This window comes from Silene latifolia, chromosome 6 (assembly GCF_048544455.1).
Source record: "Silene latifolia isolate original U9 population chromosome 6, ASM4854445v1, whole genome shotgun sequence".
NCBI classification, from domain to species: Eukaryota; Viridiplantae; Streptophyta; class Magnoliopsida; order Caryophyllales; family Caryophyllaceae; genus Silene; species Silene latifolia.
In genome coordinates, this window is record NC_133531.1 from 77,589,877 (window position 1) to 77,609,291 (window position 19,415).

Below are 19,415 nucleotides of genomic sequence, written 5' to 3' on the forward strand. Positions count from 1 at the left end.
TAGCTACTCGATCGAGTAGCCGGTTTACGGGGAGTTATTTCTCGGGTTTTGTTAATTATGCGATTAAGGTATATAATCTTTTCCGTCATTGTTCTAAACACTTTTCAAAACCTAAATTACTGTCAAGAGAGAAAGCAAAGTACGTTCATCACCGTAATCGCATTGTTAGCAAATCCCGGAATTTGGAAGGTTGGATTTCATCGTTCTTTATACCGTTGTGATCCTTGCGTCAAAGGTAAGACCTATATACCATTTTTATAATGTTTCTTTAAAGTTGGTTAAACCCTAATTTGGGAATTGGGGGTTTTGTAGTGTGTTATGCTTGGTAGTGATTATATGTTTGTATGTTAGGAGGAGGATTCGTAGAGGAATCTTTTTTATATCAGCTGTGAGATCGTCTGATTGTTGTGCTTTCCAGGTAGGGTTTCCCTACTCAGTATTAGTTACATAATGTGTGGTGATTGTGCTGTAATTAGTGTTTGTTGATTGGTTTCGTGACGGTTGTTGATTGATTGTTGTTTGATGGATGTGATTGTTGTCTCTGGTTCTCGAGATGCGTTCTCGGCTGAGTGGAGTCACTTGCGGGAGTGGCTTCACGCCCTAATTTCGCCCTTCGTGGAACCCGCCACGGAAGGGGATGTGCACATTAATGGGACAGGGTTATCGCTCGGTATGATGAGCGGGGCTTAGGTGGGAACGGCTGCGGTCCCCCATCGCGGGCTGGTCCAAAGGACAGTCGGTGACGGAGATGGAGTGGAGTGGATGATTGTGTATGATTGTATGAGCTGTATTTTTTTCTGTTCCGTTGGTTATATGATTTATGTAAATAGTACTGACCCCGATTATTGTTTTAAAACCTGCAGTGATCCATTCGGGGATGGTGAGCAGATATTGAGCAGGTATGAGATGAGTACTGGGATAGCTGAGATGTGCCACGATATGACGATAGAAGTCTTCCGATGTAGCTTAGTAGTTTCATAACATTTCAGTTGGACCAGTAAACAGTCAGTTTGAGAACATGTAATTGTACTTTTGGTTTTGGTTTCGAGATTGTAACCTTTCACTAAGTATTTCTATTTAAACGTTGTTTCTCTATTGTTTATTTGATTATCATTGCCTCGGGTAACCGAGATGGTAACGTCCTTATACCTGGGTGGTCCTGGTAAGGCACTTGGAGTATGGGGGTGTTACAAAATGGTATCAGAGCGACGATCCTGAAACCTGTAACCAATGAACCCAATGAATATAGGGAGTCAATTAAAATGAACCCGGGGTAAAGGTTGTAGGAGCTAATGCAAAGGCTTGGGAGACGTCCTAAAGTCGCGAAATCGCCCTACAATTTTGAACCGGTCACATGGGGGGTGTATGTCAAGTCGTATGTGTTGTTTGTCAACTTGTGTGTGGATGTGATGAAGTAAGTCGTAATTGTTGAATGTTTGGAGTAGAGGATTGATATATGAATGAAAGATTGATGAGATATATGGAATTGTTGTTGGAATAGAAAAGCATGTTGGGTGATTACTATGTGGCATTTGATAATATGATGTTACAGTTTAGTTGATTATATGAAAAACTTGATGAAATTTCATGCTTAGCTATATCATATGTTGCGTTTATAATGTTGAGTAGTATGTTGGGAGATGTGAGATAACATGCGGGTAGATTATGCGAGTCAGCATGACTCGATCGAGTAGGGGGATACTCGATCGAGTAGGTGAGATACTCGGTCGAGTGGGTTTAACTCGATCGAGTGGGTATTTGACGATTTTGAATCCAGAATCGTGTTTTTGGGCACTCGATCGAGTACCTCGGGCACTCGATCGAGTAGCCGGGCTACTCGGTCGAGTATGTCAGAGGTCAGAAGGTCTGTTTGGGTTCTGGAGTTAAGGCACTCGATCGAGTATGTTGGGCACTCGATCGAGTAGCCTCTTACTCGATCGAGTAGGTTTGGGTACTCGATCGAGTATGTCCTGGGCAGCATGTTTTCGTGTTTTGAGATTTAGTGCGTGTGTTTATGTCTAACCTTTCTTATATATAGTTTCAAGATGCCGCCCAAGAGAAACGCTTACTATGCGAGAGCTGAGACCATGAACATAGTTGATGTTGTTAAGATGTTGGAGCACCAAGATGCCCTGACTGAGGCCTTAAAGAAAGCGAATAAGCATAAGGAGGTTGATCACTCTAAGATCAGTCTCTATATAGCGAGGTTTAACCCAAAGGAGTACACGGGAACCGGGGAACCAAACCTTCTTGACAACTGGCATCGTGAGATGGAGAACATCCTGGACCTGGTTCATTGTCCTGATGAGATGAGAGTAGAACAAGCTACGTTCTACCCGAGGGACGCAGCTAGCAATTGGTGGGATACGGTGAAGGTGAGTGCTAGGGAGATGTATGCGAACCAGGGCTTACCTGCTATACCTTGGGATGAGTTTCGGAGAGCTATGAGGAAGGAGTTTGTACCGGAACATGTGAGGAGTAAGCTGAGAGAGGAGTTTGATGGGTTTAAGATGACATCTGATATGTCAGTTGCTGAGTATTACAAGCAGTTTAATGAGAAGTCTAGGTATGCTGAGGATATGGGTCTGAGTGAGGAGAACCTAGCGCTGAGGTTTGAAAGAGGGTTGACACCCAAGATTATGGATAAGTTACCCGTGGGAGTCCTTACCGATGTTAAGGAAGCTTATGAGAGAGCTGGGAGAGCTGAGATGCTGGTTGAGATGGCTCAGGAGAGAGTGAGTGAGAAAAGAAAAGCTGAGAGTGAGGGTGGAGGCCAGTCTAGTCACAAGAAAGGCAACCACAATCAAGCTAGAGGGTTTTCTTCTGGGTCAGGGTTTAGTGCTGGGGCTTCCTTCGGACGTGGCCGTGTGGGTAGCAGTGGTAGTTGGGGTATGACTTGCTTTGGCTGTGGCGGTGTGGGCCACAAGAGACATGAGTGCACGAGTGTACCTGGAGCTTTTCAGGGATCGGCTCGGGGGAGTTATTCTCAGGGACCTGCTCAGAGTTATGCGAGCAATAGACCGTCTAGGTCATGGTCTAACCGGGGAAGTCAGAGCTATCAGGGTGGAGGTAATCGCAATGGCGGTAATTCTTATCAGAAACCAGCTACGAACAACAACAACAACAATCAGGGGTCGGGTGCTAAACCGACCACATCAGCCAGTACTGTCCAGGGAGGTGGACAAAAGACCAGTGGAAAGCTGTTCATGATGGACAAGAAAGTAGCTGAGGAGGATGCCCATGTTATCACTGGTACTTTTCTTGTTAACGGTATTCATACCTTTGTTTTGTTTGATTCGGGGGCTTCTCAGTCATTTGTATCTTCGAGTCATGTTAAAAGGTTGGGTTTGAGAGTATATGAGTCTGTGCGTGAGAAAGTTTTTATACCTTCGGGTGAGTCTGTATCATGTGGGAGATTGTTTAGAGATGTGTCTATGATAGTTGGGCAAGTTGATCTGCCTGTAGACTTGCTAGAGTTTCCTTTTGACGGTTTTGAGATGATAGTCGGGATGGACTGGTTAGGAAAGTATAAAGCTAAGATAGACTGTCATCAAAAGAAAGTGTCTTTGAGAGGGCCTAAGGGTGTTAGTGTGTCTTATCGTGGGTTTCTAGTCAAACCCAAAGTTAAGTTGATTGCAGCTGTCACCTTGAAGTCTTACCTGAGGAAGGGATGTCCTTTGATCTTGTGCCATGTGAGAGATGACCGGATAGAGAGTCCGACATTGATCGAATACGGTGGTGGGAGAGTTTTCGGATGTTTTTCCAGAGGAGATTTTGGGGTTGCCACCGAAGAGGGAGATAGATTTCACCGTTGAGTTGAAACCGGGGACGGGGCCAATCTCTAAGGCACCGTGCGGATGGGTCCTAAAGAGATGGAGGAGCTCGAAACAGATTAGATGATCGATAGAGAAGGGATACATTAGACCTAGTGTATCACCGTGGGAGCAAACGATTCTTTTTGTGAAGAAGAAAGATGGGAGTTTGAGGTTGTGCATAGACTACGAGAGTCGTGAACAGAGTGACAAAGAAGAACAAGTATCCTTTGCCAAGGATAGATGACCTGTTTGATCGGTTGAGTGGTGCATCGGTCTTTTCCAAGATTGATTTGAGGTCAGGGTACCATCAGGTGAAGATTAAAGAGGTGGACATACCAAAGACAACTTTCACGTCGAGGTATGGCCATTATGAGTATGTAGTGATGCCGTTTGGGTTATCTAATGCACCTACTTTGTGTTTATGGATTTGATGAACAGAATCTTGGACGATTTTGGACAAGTTTGTGGTGGTGTTTATCGATGACATCTTAGTCTACTCTAAGACTAAGGAGGAGCATGAGGAGCATCGAGGATCTGTTGCGGACCTTGAGGGAGCATGAGTTGTATGCTAAGTTGTCCAAGTGTGAGTTCTGGTTAGAGAAAGTTGCTTTTAAGGGCATGTGATCTCTAAGAAGGGAGTAGGCGTGGATCCGGCGAAGATTGAGGCAGTGACAAAGTGGGAAGCACCAAAGAATGTTGCTAAGATTAGGAGTTTCTTGGGTTTAGCTGGATACTACAGACGGTTCGTGAAAGATTTCTCCAAGATAGCTAGACCTATGACAGCTTTGATGAGGAAAGAGAACAGGTTTCGTTGGGATGAGAGTTGTGAAAAGGCGTTCCAAACATTAAAGGAGCGTTTGACCACAGCTCCTATCTTAGCATTGCCTGAAGGGATTAAGAACTTTGAGGTTTATACAGATGCCTCAAAGAATGGGTTAGGATGTGTGTTGATGCAGAACGGTAAGGTGATTGCCTATGCTTCTAGGCAATTGAAGCCGTACGAGGAGAATTATCCACACATGATCTAAAGTTGGGTGCAGTGGTGTTTGCTCTCAAGATTTGGAGACATTACCTTTATGGGGCAACCTTTAAGGTATTTTCGGATCACAAGAGTCTCAAGTACATCTTCACTCAAAAGGAGTTGAACATGAGACAGAGGAGGTGGATGAACTGATTGGCGATTATGACATGGATATTATCTACCATGAAGGGAAAGCCAATGTTGTTGCAGATGCTTTGAGTAGGAAGAGTGTACATTCCCTGTGTACAGCTCTATCTTTGATGAGGTTGAAAGATGAGGTGGGGAAGTTTGGGATACATATGATGCGAGAGAGGGGATCTTTGTGGGAGATTTGATTCGGCTGATCTTTATGATGATATTCAAGGTAAACAAGCTTCAGATCCTAAGATGGTTGAGTGGAGAGCTGGAGTAGAGAAAGGGACAGTGTCCCGATTTTCTATTCATACCGATGGTAGTTTGAGGTTCGATGGTAGGTGGTGTGTCCCTGATGATGAGGAGCTGAAAAAGACAATCATGACAGAGGCACATTGTACACCGTATTCAGTACATCCAGGTGGTGACAAGCTATACAAGGATTTGAAGAACACGTTTTGGTGGCCTGGGATGAAGAAAGAAACAGCTGAGTTTGTGGCCCGTTGTTTGACATGCCAGAGAGTTAAAGGGGAACAGCGACGACCACAAGGTAAGATTCAGTCTTTAGAGGTACCTGAGTGGAAGTGGGAATCCATTTCTATGGATTTTATCGTGGGTTTACCAAGAGTCAACAGGGTAATAACATGATATGGGTGATAGTGGATCGACTGACCAAGTCAGCTCACTTTGTTCCAATGAAAGATACATGGACTAAGGCACAATTGGCTATGGCTTATCGAAAGAATGTGCTAAAGTTACATGGAGTCCCTAAGGACATAGTGTCTGACAGAGATGCGAGGTTTATATCACGGTTTTGGAAAGAGTTGCGGAATCTTTGGGAACAACTTTGAAGATGAGTACGACTTTTCATCCCGCGACAGACAGTCGGGATCGAGAGAACAATCAAAACTCTTGAGGATATGTTACGAGCTTGTGTGATGGACTTTGGTGGTAGGCGGGAGCGAGGTTGGATTTGATAGAGTTTTCTTACAACAACAGCTATCACACTAGTATTGGCATGGCACCGTTTGAGGCTTTATATGGGAGGAGATGCAAGAGTCCGATTTGTTAGGACGACAGTGCTGAGGCAGTGGTTCTAGGACCAGAGATGGTACATGAGATGGTTGAACAGATTAAGATGATCAGGGAACGGATGAGAGCAGCTCAGGATAGGCAAAAGAGTTATGCAGATCTACATCGCCGGGATATAGAGTTTCAGGTTGGGGATAAGGTTCTTCTGAAAGTGTCTCCTATGCGTGGGGTTATGAGATTTGGGAAGAAAGGCAAGCTGAGTCAGAAGTTCATCGGGCCCTATGAGATCTTAGAGCGAGTTGGGGAAGTTGCTTATCGTCTGGCTTTACCTGCTGCGTTAGAGAGAGTGCACAATGTGTTTCATGTATCGCAGCTGCGGAAGTATGTGAGCGACCCGTCACATGTGTTAGAGGCAGAGACCTTAGAGCTAGATGAGTCTTTATCATATCTTGAGGTACCTAAGCAGATTCTTGACCGGAAGGTTAGGAAGACTAGGAGTGGTGAGACAGTTTTGCTTAAGATCCTTTGGTCTAACCACGAGACTGGGGAAGCTACATGGGAGGCAGAGGATGCCATGAGAGAGCGCTACCCTTTCCTTTTTTTATCAGGTATGTTTGGTTACGAGGACGTAACCTTGTTTCTTTTAGGGGGTAGGAGATGATCGCAAAGAGTTTTTAAGAGCTTTATACCTTTTTTTATGTTGTGTCGGTATGGTTGTTGTCGTTTGAGTCGGGCTGAGTTTGAGTTAGTAACATGTTTTATGTTGAGTTTTGTTTTGTTGTTGAGTCGGGAGTGCGTAGTGTGAGTCTTTGTTTTGTTGTGGTTTGAACTTCGGGGACGAAGTTCTTTTTAAGGAGGGAAGACTGTAATACTCCGTATTTATAAGTCTCTGGGTACTCCATCGAGTAGGCCTTACTCTGTCGAGTAAGGGTGAGTTGCGTTTTTAAATAGTTTCTGACCTGTTTGGTACTCGATCGAGTAACGTAGATACTCGATCGAGTAAGGGGGTACTCGATCGAGTACCTTAGCTACTCGATCGAGTAGCCGGTTTACGGGGAGTTATTTCTCGGGTTTTGTTAATTATGTGATTAAGGTATATAATCTTTTCCGTCATTGTTCTAAACACTTTTCAAAACCTAAATTACTGTCAAGAGAGAAAGCAAAGTACGTTCATCACCTTAATCACATTGTTAGCAAATCCCGGAGTTTGGAAGGTCGGATTTCATCGTTCTTTATACCGTTGTGATCCTTGCGTCAAGGGTAAGACCTATATACCATTTTTATAATGTTTCTTTAAAGTTGGTTAAACCCTAATTTGGGAATTGGAGGTTTTGTAGTGTGTTATGCTTGGTAGTGATTATATTTTTGTATGTTAGGAGGAGGATTCGTAGAGGAAGCTTTTTGATATCAGCTGTGAGATCGTCTGATTGTTGTGCTTTCCAGGTAGGGTTTCCCTACTCAGTATTAGTTACATAATGTGTGGTGATTGTGCTGTAATTAGTGTTTGTTGATTGGTTTCGTGACGGTTGTTGATTGATTGTTGTTTGATGGATGTGATTGTTGTCTCTGGTTCTCGAGATGCGTTCTCGGCTGAGTGGAGTCACTTGCGGGAGTGGCTTTACGCCCTAGTTTCGCCCTTCGTGGAACCCACCACGGAAGGGGATGTGCACATTAATGGGACAGGGTTATCGCTCGGTATGATGAGCGGGGCTTAGGTGGGAACGGCTGCGGTCCCCCACTGGCGGTAGTCCAGTGGACGATCGGTGACGGAGATGGAGTGGAGTGGATGATTGTGTATGATTGTATGAGCTGTATTGTTTTTACTGTTCCGTTGGTTATATGATTTATGTAAATAATCTTGACCCCGATTATTGTTTTAAAACTGCGGTGATCCATTCGGGATGGTGAGCGGATATTGAGCGGTATGAGATGAGTACTGGGATAGCTGAGATGTGCCACGATATGACGATAGAAGTCTTCCGTTGTAGCTTAGTAGTTTCATAACATTTCAGTTGGACCAGTAAACAGTCAGTTTGAGAACATGTAATTGTACTTTTGGTTTTGGTTTCGAGATTGTAACCTTTCACTAAGTATTTCTATTTAAACGTTGTTTCTCTATTGTTTATTTGATTATCATTGCCTCGGGTAACCTAGATGGTAACGTCCTTATACCTGGGTGGTCCTGGTAAGGCACTTGGAGTATGGGGGTGTTACAATAACATGCTAAATCATGCATAACATGGTCCAAAACATAGGAAGAATGAGCCAAAACCGGACTTTTTGGTTGAGGCAGAGGCTACTTACGTAGCACATAGGCTCGCGCCTAAAGCACCCTGCCCAGCCTTAAGTCCAATCCGTGTTTGGTCTCTTCATCCCCCTTATTTTCATATTTGTAAACGGTTTTTACTATTTCAAATATTTTTAAATCCTTTTTATTTTTACAAGTTTTTAACCATAAAACATTTTTCACCCTTGGTTCTTAATACCATGACGGTTTAATCCGTGTTTCGGTGATAATATTTGGTTACTTACATTTAAAAGGTATTTTAAAGCCTTTTCTTTCATTTATTTACATTTTGAAGGGTTTCTTAAAGCCTTTCATCATTTCTTTACACTTTCAAAATAAATGTATTAGTCACCAATACAAAGTCATCCTTGGTTCTATATACCATGTCGGATTTTAACCCGAGTACAATGATGAATATTGACTAATTATATTCAAATGAACTTAAAACAATTAGTTCATAATCATTTTCAAAAATATTCATGTCAAGCTTGCAAAGTCGAACCCGACATCGAATATCGTCAAAACAATGACGATTATTCCAGTCTCGTTCTTCAAATCAACACAAAAGCGGCCTAAGCGGCATTTTCAAACCAAAACGGGTTCAAATATCCATTTTTCAACACGTTTTACAAACGTTTTTAATGGTCAGAACACGTCATATATCGTTAACTGACCCGCGCCTGAACAGGCCATTTCTTTTTTCTATTTTCAAACCAGGGGAGACCCCCTTACATCGCCAATAGGCTCGCGCCTCTTCTGGCTGCCTGATGCAGGGTCTGTTCCCCTTCCAGCATTGGTCTAGGACAATCCCGACTCCGGCTAACCCGGATATAGGACGGATCAGACGACTAATTCGCTCATTCAAATATCGTATTTGTAAAACGTCTTACTAAGACAAATGGATCACGTTATGCACCATAAACCTAATTTGGTAAATGGATGTTTAATTTCCGTCTTGCATGCAAATCAACCATAAATCCAACTCGACATCTTATACTTGATATTTGGATTAAATCAACCGACTTAGAAAGCTCTCACGTGTTAGGTTTAAACTATTGGATGCGCATTCATGCATTTAAACCGTTTTATCAACTTTTGCATTCAACCAACCAAGATCGATCGGTAGAGGCGCTACTCGGGCGGGATTGGGTGTCTGATTAAAGGGCTTCCCAATACGTACCTTCACCTCTTACTCAGAAACTTTGGATAGTGGACGACCTTATCCAGGGCGTGTGAGAGTCATTCTAGAGATAGGATGCTAAAGAGGGACGATTCCTTATCTTTAGTACCTATTTCAAACACTGCTTTGTGCTTCGTTTGACCGAGGTATAAAGTGGATTCGAACGGGTTCCAAGCATCCCATAAATGCTTGGTGGCGACTCCGAACATCTCTAATCGTTTCGAGACCCTTGTCGAGACGAAACCGACCGATCTAAAACGATCCGGTCGAAAGCATTTTTACGCCGCCAAGCGTGGCTTTCAAAAGACTGGTTATACATCCACAGATTTGCTTGGCGTGTAGGTGGCTATGTCCTCACAGGCGGTGACAAGTTATATAAAGATTTGAAGAAGACTTTTTGGTGGCCTGGGATGAAGAAGGACACAGCTGAGTATGTGGCTCGTTGTTTGACATGTCAGAGAGTTAAGGGGGAGCAACGACGACCACAAAGTACGATTCAGTCTTTCGATGTACCTGAGTGGAAATGGGAATCTATTTCTATGGATATTATAGTAGGTTTGTCGAGGAGTCAAAAAGGTAATAACATGATATGAGTTATAGTTGATCGTTTAACCAAGTCAGCTCACTTTGTGCCGATGAAGGACACTTGGACCAAGATACAGTTAGCTTTGGCTTATAGGAAGCATGTGATTCGTTTGCATGGGGTGCCTAAGGATATAGTGTCAGATAGAGATGCGAGGTTTATATCACGGTTTTGGAAGGAGTTACAGGAGTTTATGGGAACTACGTTGAAGATGAGTACTGCATTTCATCTTGCGACAGATGGCCAGATAGATAGGACCATCAAGACTTTAGAGGATATGTTGCGAGCTTGTGTTATGGATTTTGGTGGTAGCTGGGAGGAGAGGTTGGATCTGATTGAGTTTTCTTATAACAACAGCTATCTGTATTGGGATGGCACCGTTTGAGGCTTTGTATGGGAGGAGATGCAGGAGTCCGATTTGTTGGGATGATAGAGCTGAGGTAATGGTTTTAGGACGACAAATGGTATAGAAGATGGTTGAACATGTTAAGCTGATTAGACAAAAGATGAAAGCGGCCCAGGATCGACAAAAGAGCTATGCAGATTTACATCGTCGTGACATAGAGTTTCAGATCGGGGATAAGGTTCTTTTGAAAGTGTCTCCTATGCGTGGGGTCATGAGATTTGGTAAGAAAGGGAAGCTGAGCCAGAAGTTTATCGGACCATATGAGATTTTGGATCGTGTGGGTGAGGCTGCTTACCGGTTAGCTTTACCAACTGCTTTGGATAGAGTGCATAATGTGTTTCATGTGTCTCAGTTGCGGAAGTATGTGAGTGATCCTTCATATGTGTTAGATGTAGAGAACATCGAGTTGGATGAGTCCTTGTCTTATCTTGAGGTGCCAAAACTGATTCTTGATCGCAAGGTTAGAAAAACTAGACATGGGGAAACGGTGTTGCTTAAGGTTCTTTGGTCTAACCACGAGGTTGAGGAGGCTACGTGGGAGGCGGAGGAAGCTATGAGGGAGCGATACCCGTCTCTTTGTGATCAGGTATGTGTGGTTACGGGGATGTAACCATGTTTCTTTTAGGGAGGTAGGAGATGGTCGCATAGAGTTTTTGTATGTTTTATGTTGGTTTTAGTACAGTTAGTAGTTGTCTTGAGTCGGTTTGAGTGTTGTTTTGGAGGGTGTGTTGTGAGTTTTGTTTTGAGTGGTGATAGTGTGTTTTGTTTTTTCTATGGGTTGAACTTCGGGGACGAAGTTCTTTTTAAGGAGGGAAGAGTGTAATACTACGGTTTTCTATGTCTATGGGTACTCTATCTAGTGGGACTTACTCTGTCGAGTAAGTAGATTTTTACGCAAAACAGTAGTCTGCCTGTAGGGTACTCGATCGAGTAAGTTGGGGACTCGATCGAGTAAGGGGCACTCGATCGAGTAAGTCACTTACTCGATCGAGTAAGTGTGTTTTACGGGTTTGTTTAGCCGGGTTTTGTTAATAACGTGAGATTAATATAAAAGCTTCCGTCATTATTTCCTAAACACTTTTATCATTCAAAAACTTTTCAAGAGGATATTTAAAGTTACGTTGTTCGCATCTCTCACGTTATTAGCAAATCCCAAGGCTTGATTTGTCGATTGTTCTGTTCTTTACGCCGTTGTGATCGTTGTGTCGAGAGTAAGCTTTTAATATAATTTTCATAATGTTTTGATAAGTTTGATTAAACCTTAATTGGGTAGAATTGGGGGTTTTGAGAGTATTATGATGAGTAGATGGTAATTGTATGTATACATGTTATAGGAGGAGGATTCGTAGAAGAGAAGTTCTGATTAGCTGCTAGACGATCTTGTGGTGACTGTTATTCCAGGTAAGGTTTCCCTACTCAGTATTGATTACATGGTTGTGTTGGTAATTATCTGTTGTTGTTTTATATCGTATTAGCGTTGGATTCTAATTTGGTGATTGTTGGTAGTATAGTGTGATTGTCAAATAACTGTTTGTGGTTTGCGAGGTGCGTCCTTAGCTGAGTGAAGTCACTTGCGGGAGTGGCTTCACGCCCTTGATTCGCCCTCTGTGGAACCCGCCACATAGGGGATGTGCACATTAAGGAACATGGGTTTATCGCTCGGATGGGATGAGCGGGCTTAGGTGGGAACGGCTGCGGTCCCCCACTGGCGGTGTGGAATACTTGTTGCGATGGGTATTCTGGCAGGACTACACACTTTAGTGTGTAGTCAGGTGTGCGGTGATGTGACGGAGTTTGGGATTGATTTGGTTTGTAATATTCTTTATTGCAGCTGTTTGTTTTGTGTAATCAGTACTGACCCCATTTAATTGTTTTAAAACTGTGGTGATCCATTTGGGGATGGTGAGCAGCTATTGAGCAGGTATGAGTAGATGCGCATGGGATAGCTGGGTTGAGTCATCACGAGATGTCTTAGAAGTCTTCCGCTGTGTCGAACACTCTTTTATTTTGTTTAGTCGGTTTGACAGTTGTGAGAACATTTGTATTTCTTTTTATCAGTGGGTTTGGTTGTATCACTTTAGACTTTATTATTAAAGTATGTTTCTTTATGGTCTATTTGATTATCATTGCCTCGGGTAAGCGAGATGGTAGCACTTCCATACCTTAAGTGGTCCTGGTAAGGCACTTGGAGTATGGGGGTGTTACACAAGCTTCAACCCCGCTCTTTAAAATGTGTCTTTATTGGGTACTCTACAAAAAAAAAGCGCATACTTATGTCTTGACCCGATTACATATCGTATTTATACATCCCGACATGTTCGCTTTATTGATGTCAATTCCCTTACTCTGTCATTCTCAACCGCGCGTCTCCTCCGTCATCTATCACCTCCACCGAATGGTGTACCTTTTCCATCTTCGTGCTTCCCTCCCCTACCGTCTCCCCAGCCTTCACTACCGCAACCACGACCTCCCCCTCTGTCACTCCTACCACGGCTTCTGACACGACCCCTGCCTCCCATGCCTCCTCTCCTGAACCCGTGCCCAACCCTAACACATCCTCCCCTTCCCCTCCTCCTCCCCCACCTCGAGCTGTTACCCGTTTCTCCAATAATATCCGTAAGCCTAACTCGAAATATGCTAAAATATCCACCCTTCCCACCCAATTCATCACCCCCGTCTACTGTGAAGCAAGCCCTTATTGATCCTTTATGGCGTGGAATGCAGGCTGAGTTTGATGCTTTGTCTCGCAACGAAACACGGTCTCTTGCCCCCCCCCCCCCCCCAATTCTGTCCCAAATATCATCAATTGCAAATGGGTATTCCGCATTAAATACAACCCCAATGGTAGCCTTAAGCAACACAAGGCTCGTCTTGTTGCCAAAGGTTTCCATCAAAGACCCGGCCTTGACTATTCCGAGACCTTTAGCCCTGTCAGTAAACCCACCACCATCCGCCTTGTACTCTCCTTCGCCGTTATGCATGGTTGGTCGCTTCGACAGATTGATATAAATAATGCCTTCTTGCAGGGCACACTGGCCGAGGATGTATACATGGTACAACCACCAGGTTTTTCAAATTCTAATTTTCCTAATTATATTTGTAAATTACGCAAAGCAATTTATGGTCTTAAACAAGCACCTCGTGCTTGGTTTACGGAACTCAAGAATTACTTTCTTTCTTACGGTTTTCGAAGGTCGTTATCTGACCCCTCGTTGTTTTCCAAATCTTATTGAAGTTAATAAATTTATTGCAGCTATATCCTCGCAGTTTTCTCTCAAAGACCTTGGCTTTCTTTTGTATTTCCTTGGTATGGAGATTACCCTGACATCCGCTTGGCCTTTACCTCAATAAATCCAAATACATCACTGATATCTTAACTCGCTATGATATGATCGATTGTAGCTCCTCGGCAATGCCTATGCAATCCTACCCGCCTTTAGAAAGAGAAGATGATAAAGCCGTTGAAGACGAGTCCAAATATCGTGCTATTGTTAGAGTCTCCAATATCTTTCCCTTACACGGCCAGATATTGCCTTTCCTGTGAATAGACTTGCTCAATTCTTAACCCATCCGACATCACTACATTGGCCCGCTCTTAAAATATTGCTACGTTTTTTAAAGGGTGCAATTCATCATGGCATTCATTTGCTGAAGCAAGCTCCGTTTAATCTTCATGTTTTTTGTGATGCTGATTGGGGCGATGATCACAATGACTATGTGTCCACTACCGGTTATGTTGTTTTCCTTGGTCAAAATCCTATTTCCTGGTCGTCTAAGAAGCAAAGAGCTTTATCAAGGTCTTCTACTGAAGCGGAATTTAGAGCAGTTGCCGACACTACTTCTGAGCTCTTATAGTTAAAATCGTTATTTAGTGAACTGGGCATCTCATTATCGTCTCCTCCCGCTATCTTTTGCGACAACCTCGGTGCTACAAACTGCTCTACAAATCCTATTTTTCATTCCCGAATGAAGCACCTTGCGTTGGCTTTTCACTTCGTTAGGGAGCAGGTTCACTTAGATACCATTCGCGTTCAACATATTAATGGTGGCGATCAAATTGATGACACTCTTACTAAGCCATTGTCAAGGACCCGTTTCTTACTACTTGCTTCCAAGATTGGACCTACTCTACGACCGTCCATCTTGCGGGAGCGTGTCAAGGATAAGTTGAAGTCACACAATGAAACTACAACAACCTAGTCCACGGCTCCTACTTCCTCTCCTCAATTTGTGTATATTGTTAGTCAATATTGTATCCCTTGTTTGTAGGTTTGCTAGCTCTAATTTAGGCTTCTAGTTATTGTATATTTAGTATATATAGTTGCTCATGTAATCCGTTTTATTTACTCAATTAATTATACATTCCGTCTCATACTTTACAGGTGTAAATGAATTAAGCTAGTATGATAAGCCTTTAAAATTTGGATTGACCCGAGCACAAACTCTCTAAAGTCTTGGTAAAAAATATGCCCGTTAGATGCTTAATTTAATTTGGTGTTTAAAAATTACTCTCTTTATTTGAATTATTTGTTTATTTTTTTTATTCTTTGTGAGGAAATTTTTTTTCAAAGCTAAGCAAATGATTGAGACAGAGAAAATACTCGGTATATTATTATCAATTAGTCGTGAAATCAAGCTGATAGTCTAGAGGCTAGAGCTCGATCTCTTTTGTATTTAAGATCAAAATTTTAATCTTTAGACTTGGTGATTTCATAATCTAACCTTAACTCGAGCTCGTGACTTAAAGACACATAGTAGAGGACCTTGATTATGTTGGAAAGGGGCCCAGCCCCGCTGGCTGTTCATATTTAAGTGGAATATTATAAACGAAGTTAGTAGTTTAAATCTCGACCTTCTCTACTATTTACATCAAGATCGGCCACTAGATACACTACATTTGTCGTTCTCATTGGCAAACAATTCATGTGATAGAGAAATGAGATGCGATTGACATCTAAACTGAAAAGGACTGGGCCAAGAAGCAACATGAAAGTAGTACCACCTACCTAGTTCATGTGAGTAACAACGACCTTACCCAAGAGCACCACGATATATAGCCTCATGTGATGTAAATGGACAATAGCCCAACTCCACTCCACATAAGCTCTCATCTACTGCCTCCAAGTCCCCAAGCTTACAAGAGAGTAAATGTCACACACCTTAATTTCTGCACTTGAAATTCAAATAATAACGCCACCCCCACAACATTGAAGGATTTTAAAGACAGAGACAGAGACAGAGAGAGAGAAAAGCAAAGCTGAAGAATAAGAAAGAATGGCGGAGAAGGCAAGAAAGTCGCACAATTGTACAGCTGATCTGCTCACCTGGACTGAAGGTCTTCCTCCTTCTTCCCCTCCTTCTGCTCATCGCTCTCACCAGGTCCTTCTTTCTCCAACTACCTACTGCATTTCTTTCTAATTTTACATTTTTAAACTAATGGATTACTAATTTAATACTATTATTATTATTATTATTATAAAACAGCCGTCGGATGCAGTGAGTAAAGTGTTGTTTGGAGGACAGATCAGTGATGAAGAAGCTCAGTCCCTTGCCATGAGGTTTCTTTTTACTAGATCTGCTTCCATCTTTTTGAAACCTTCTTATTATTACTTCCACTTTCCTATTTTGCATTTACTAATATAATAGGTCTTGGTATAGACGGGTAGTGTCCGTCTATAATGAGAACTTGTGTTACTAATATTACAATGCAATAGTACTTACTATAAATGGTTTACATTTTTGGGACATTACAAACAACCAATCTGTATTCGTTAACACAGTGGTCAGATAGCCAAAATCCGGCCTTTTTACCCTGCCATTTGTTGGACCCCTCCACGCATTAGGTTAACATTGTGCTACTACTATATACTTACTACCTCCGTCTCAATTATTTGTTTACCTTTTTTATTCTTTTTGAGGTGTATATTAATCAAAGGTAAAGAAATAATTGGGACCAAGGGAGTATTCATTAGCTGCCACTCCAACATTCTACTTTGATTGTTTTATTAATACAAGTAGGAGAAGAAAAATGTTGTCTTTTGGCAATGTTTAGTGTAATTGGTTAATTTACGTTGATTAGTTCGTTCACACAAATCTTGAGAAATAATAATATACGAGTAATATATGTCATTGAACCAATTCCATAGCTAAATGAGGACTTAAAGTTTGAATCCAGACAATCAGGGTTATTATTTATTAATGTGTGTAGACCTCGTCTAAATAAGGTTTGGAGCTCTTTAAAATGGTGTTGCAAATAACTTTAGGTAGTTTAACTCCAGTCATTATAGTTTAGTTTGTTCAAGTTTTCCAATCACATCAGTTTACTCATAGTCACTTCCAGTTTCCTAAGTGTCACAAGTGAGCCACACTTTAGTCTATAGTATGCAGGAGATTAAATTAATTGCTCATTCTTTAACGGTTTCATACTTGTGTGTGAGGTCATTACTCATTACCAACAAAGTGTTGATCGAGTAAAGACTTGCACTTTTTAGTTATTAAATGCACATTATCGATTAGAAGAGTGTCTCTACCTATACCTGTAACCTGGCATTTGATCTGGATCTTCAGGAAACCTTGCTCTGGGTACAAAATGAAGGAAATGACTGGCAGTGGAATATTTGCTGGATCTGGTGACGACACTTCATCAGAATCCGGAAATGGCAATAGCCAACCAAATAAAACAGGGCTTCGTGTTTATCAGGTTTTCCCTTCTGCAATCCTCTACTTTCTACGTCCCCTGTTTCACAAAGCTCTTCTCCTTTGCCTTTTTGAGGTTGAAGTTAAAAACTTTGGCCGTAAATACGGAAAAATTACTATAACATGACATAAAATATTTCTATTTGCTATCAAATAAATATTACACAATTTATAATATTCAACTGAACACATCAGAGTAACCATTTATTCTCCTTTGAATTTGCAGCAAGCTGTAAATGGAGTTAGCCAGATTTCATTTAGCCCTGAAGAAGATGTGACCCCGAAGAAACCTACTACTCTGCCAGAGGTAGCGAAGCAGAGGGAACTGAGCGGCACATTGGAAGCTCAATCAGATGCAAAGGCCAAAAAGGCATTGTCAGATGCAAAGTGCAAGGAGCTCAGTGGGAATGACATATTTGGCCCACCATCGGAAAATCCTCCCCGGTCACTGGCAGCTGCTCGTTCATTGGAGTCAAAAGAAAAGGACATGGGAGAACCTGCACCACGTGCTGTGCGGACGTCTGTTAGAGTCTCGAATGTAAGTATACTTTCTCAGTAAGGATGATAAAATCTTCTCTCCTCTTGTCAGTTAGAGTATTCTTTCCTGTCTTTGTCGTGTTTTGAAGGACCGACTATATTTAGATAAATTACAACGTTTCGTTGGACTAATCTCTCTTCCATGAGAAAAACAAAGTCCATAATAGATACAATGCATTACTAGAATTCAAAATATGTGGCCACCTGTAAATACACACAACCTTGCACTTGTATTAACACCAAAGAGAGATTATTTCCGGATGACCTAAAATAAATGTTGCGTCTAGAATTGCATTAAATGATTGCTTTTTAGAGCAAAATATCCTGCTACCTGTCACTAATAAAGCACGGATTAGCTCATTCAAACATCTCTAATTTATGTACCTCTAAATCCATCTCATTCGCTAATCACTGGTTTTCTGTGATTGGGGAATTCATTGTGGATTACATATTCTCCGGTCTAGTCCTGCACTTGTGAACATAAATTTTCTCTTATGCGAAGAACACCCCTACCATCTTCATTAGTTGTTGAATTGTATTTATTTATTAGCCTTTAGCTGATTAAAAAAGAGATGAGCTGATGCTGTTGAACACTTTGTAATGTGTAGCCTGCTGGAGGGCAAAGTAACATTATGTTTGGTGACGAACCTGTGGTCAAGACATCAAAGAAGCTCCATAACCAGAAGTTTCAAGAGCTGACCGGTAACGACATTTTTAAAGGAGATGCCCCAGGGTCGGCTGAGAAGTCACTTAGCAAGGCTAAGCTGCGGGAAATGAGTGGCAGCAATATATTCGCCGAGGGGGAAAGAGTCGAACCCAGGGATTACTTCGGTGGTGTACGCAAGCCCCCAGGTGGAGAAAGCAGCATCTCTTTGGTTTAATATAATATGGCTACGATTGTCATCATGTCCCACTATCTGATGCCATGTATGAGTGCATCTCCTGTGAGAGGTATGTTAGCTAGCTAGCTAACTGTTGCGATAGTAGTTTAACGTAGTAGTCTGAATAAGCTAGTTAAATACTTTCAGTCTGCTGTAATGTGGGTTATGTGTTGAGCACTAGAATGGGCTTTAGACAAGTCATCTCACTTTGATTTCTGGAACTAAGTACTAATGTGACCCAGATTTGCTCCGTGATCGTGTTTCTACAGAGATTTCATTTCCTTTGGGCTGCTTACTGATTTACTCAGTTAGATGTAATGGTAGTAATGATATGGAAGTTATGATAGTTTAGGCTAGGAATGGCAACAGATATGGGCCCTATGTAGATCCGTTGGATTTGGACTCGATGAGAGTACCTAGGTAGATCCGCGTCAAATATGTAGGACCAAACCTATAATATTGATGGATCTGCCTCTAAGAATTTTGGACCTTGTGACCATAGCCTTCCCTAATCTTTTCGAAATAGTAGCTTGAAAATTAATAAAAATGTGTGTCCAATTGCCCATATTTCAGACTCGGCTGCTTCTCAAGAAAATCTATCAGGGCAATTCATATGTTCCAAGGCTCGTATAGGGTCGACAAAATTTCAAACAATGAACCCACTCCCTAATACAGGACCTATTTTAAATTACGGGTATCAAACTATCAACTACTCCATATCAAACATCAATGGTTGATTTTGTTTCTAAGAACTTCCATAACAGGAACTTGCTTGCTGTTGTAAATCAACAATTGTGAACGCCCTCATGTTTTTTTATCAGTAAACGCAAGAGTTGTATAATTCA

General features: G+C 41.9%; 1 protein-coding gene across 1 annotated transcript; it reads left to right on the forward strand.

Annotated features, from left to right (window-relative positions):
- The first annotated feature begins 15,349 nt into the window (after nt 1-15,349).
- On the forward strand, nt 15,350-18,818 carry LOC141586894 (uncharacterized). The gene is made up of 5 exons (XM_074408290.1): nt 15,350-15,835; nt 15,941-16,014; nt 17,024-17,156; nt 17,379-17,690; nt 18,298-18,818. Exons 1-5 carry the CDS (start codon nt 15,731-15,733, stop codon nt 18,568-18,570), a joined length of 897 nt encoding a protein of 298 aa, XP_074264391.1. The 5' UTR covers nt 15,350-15,730; the 3' UTR covers nt 18,571-18,818.
- Nucleotides 18,819-19,415: the final 597 nt, after the last annotated feature.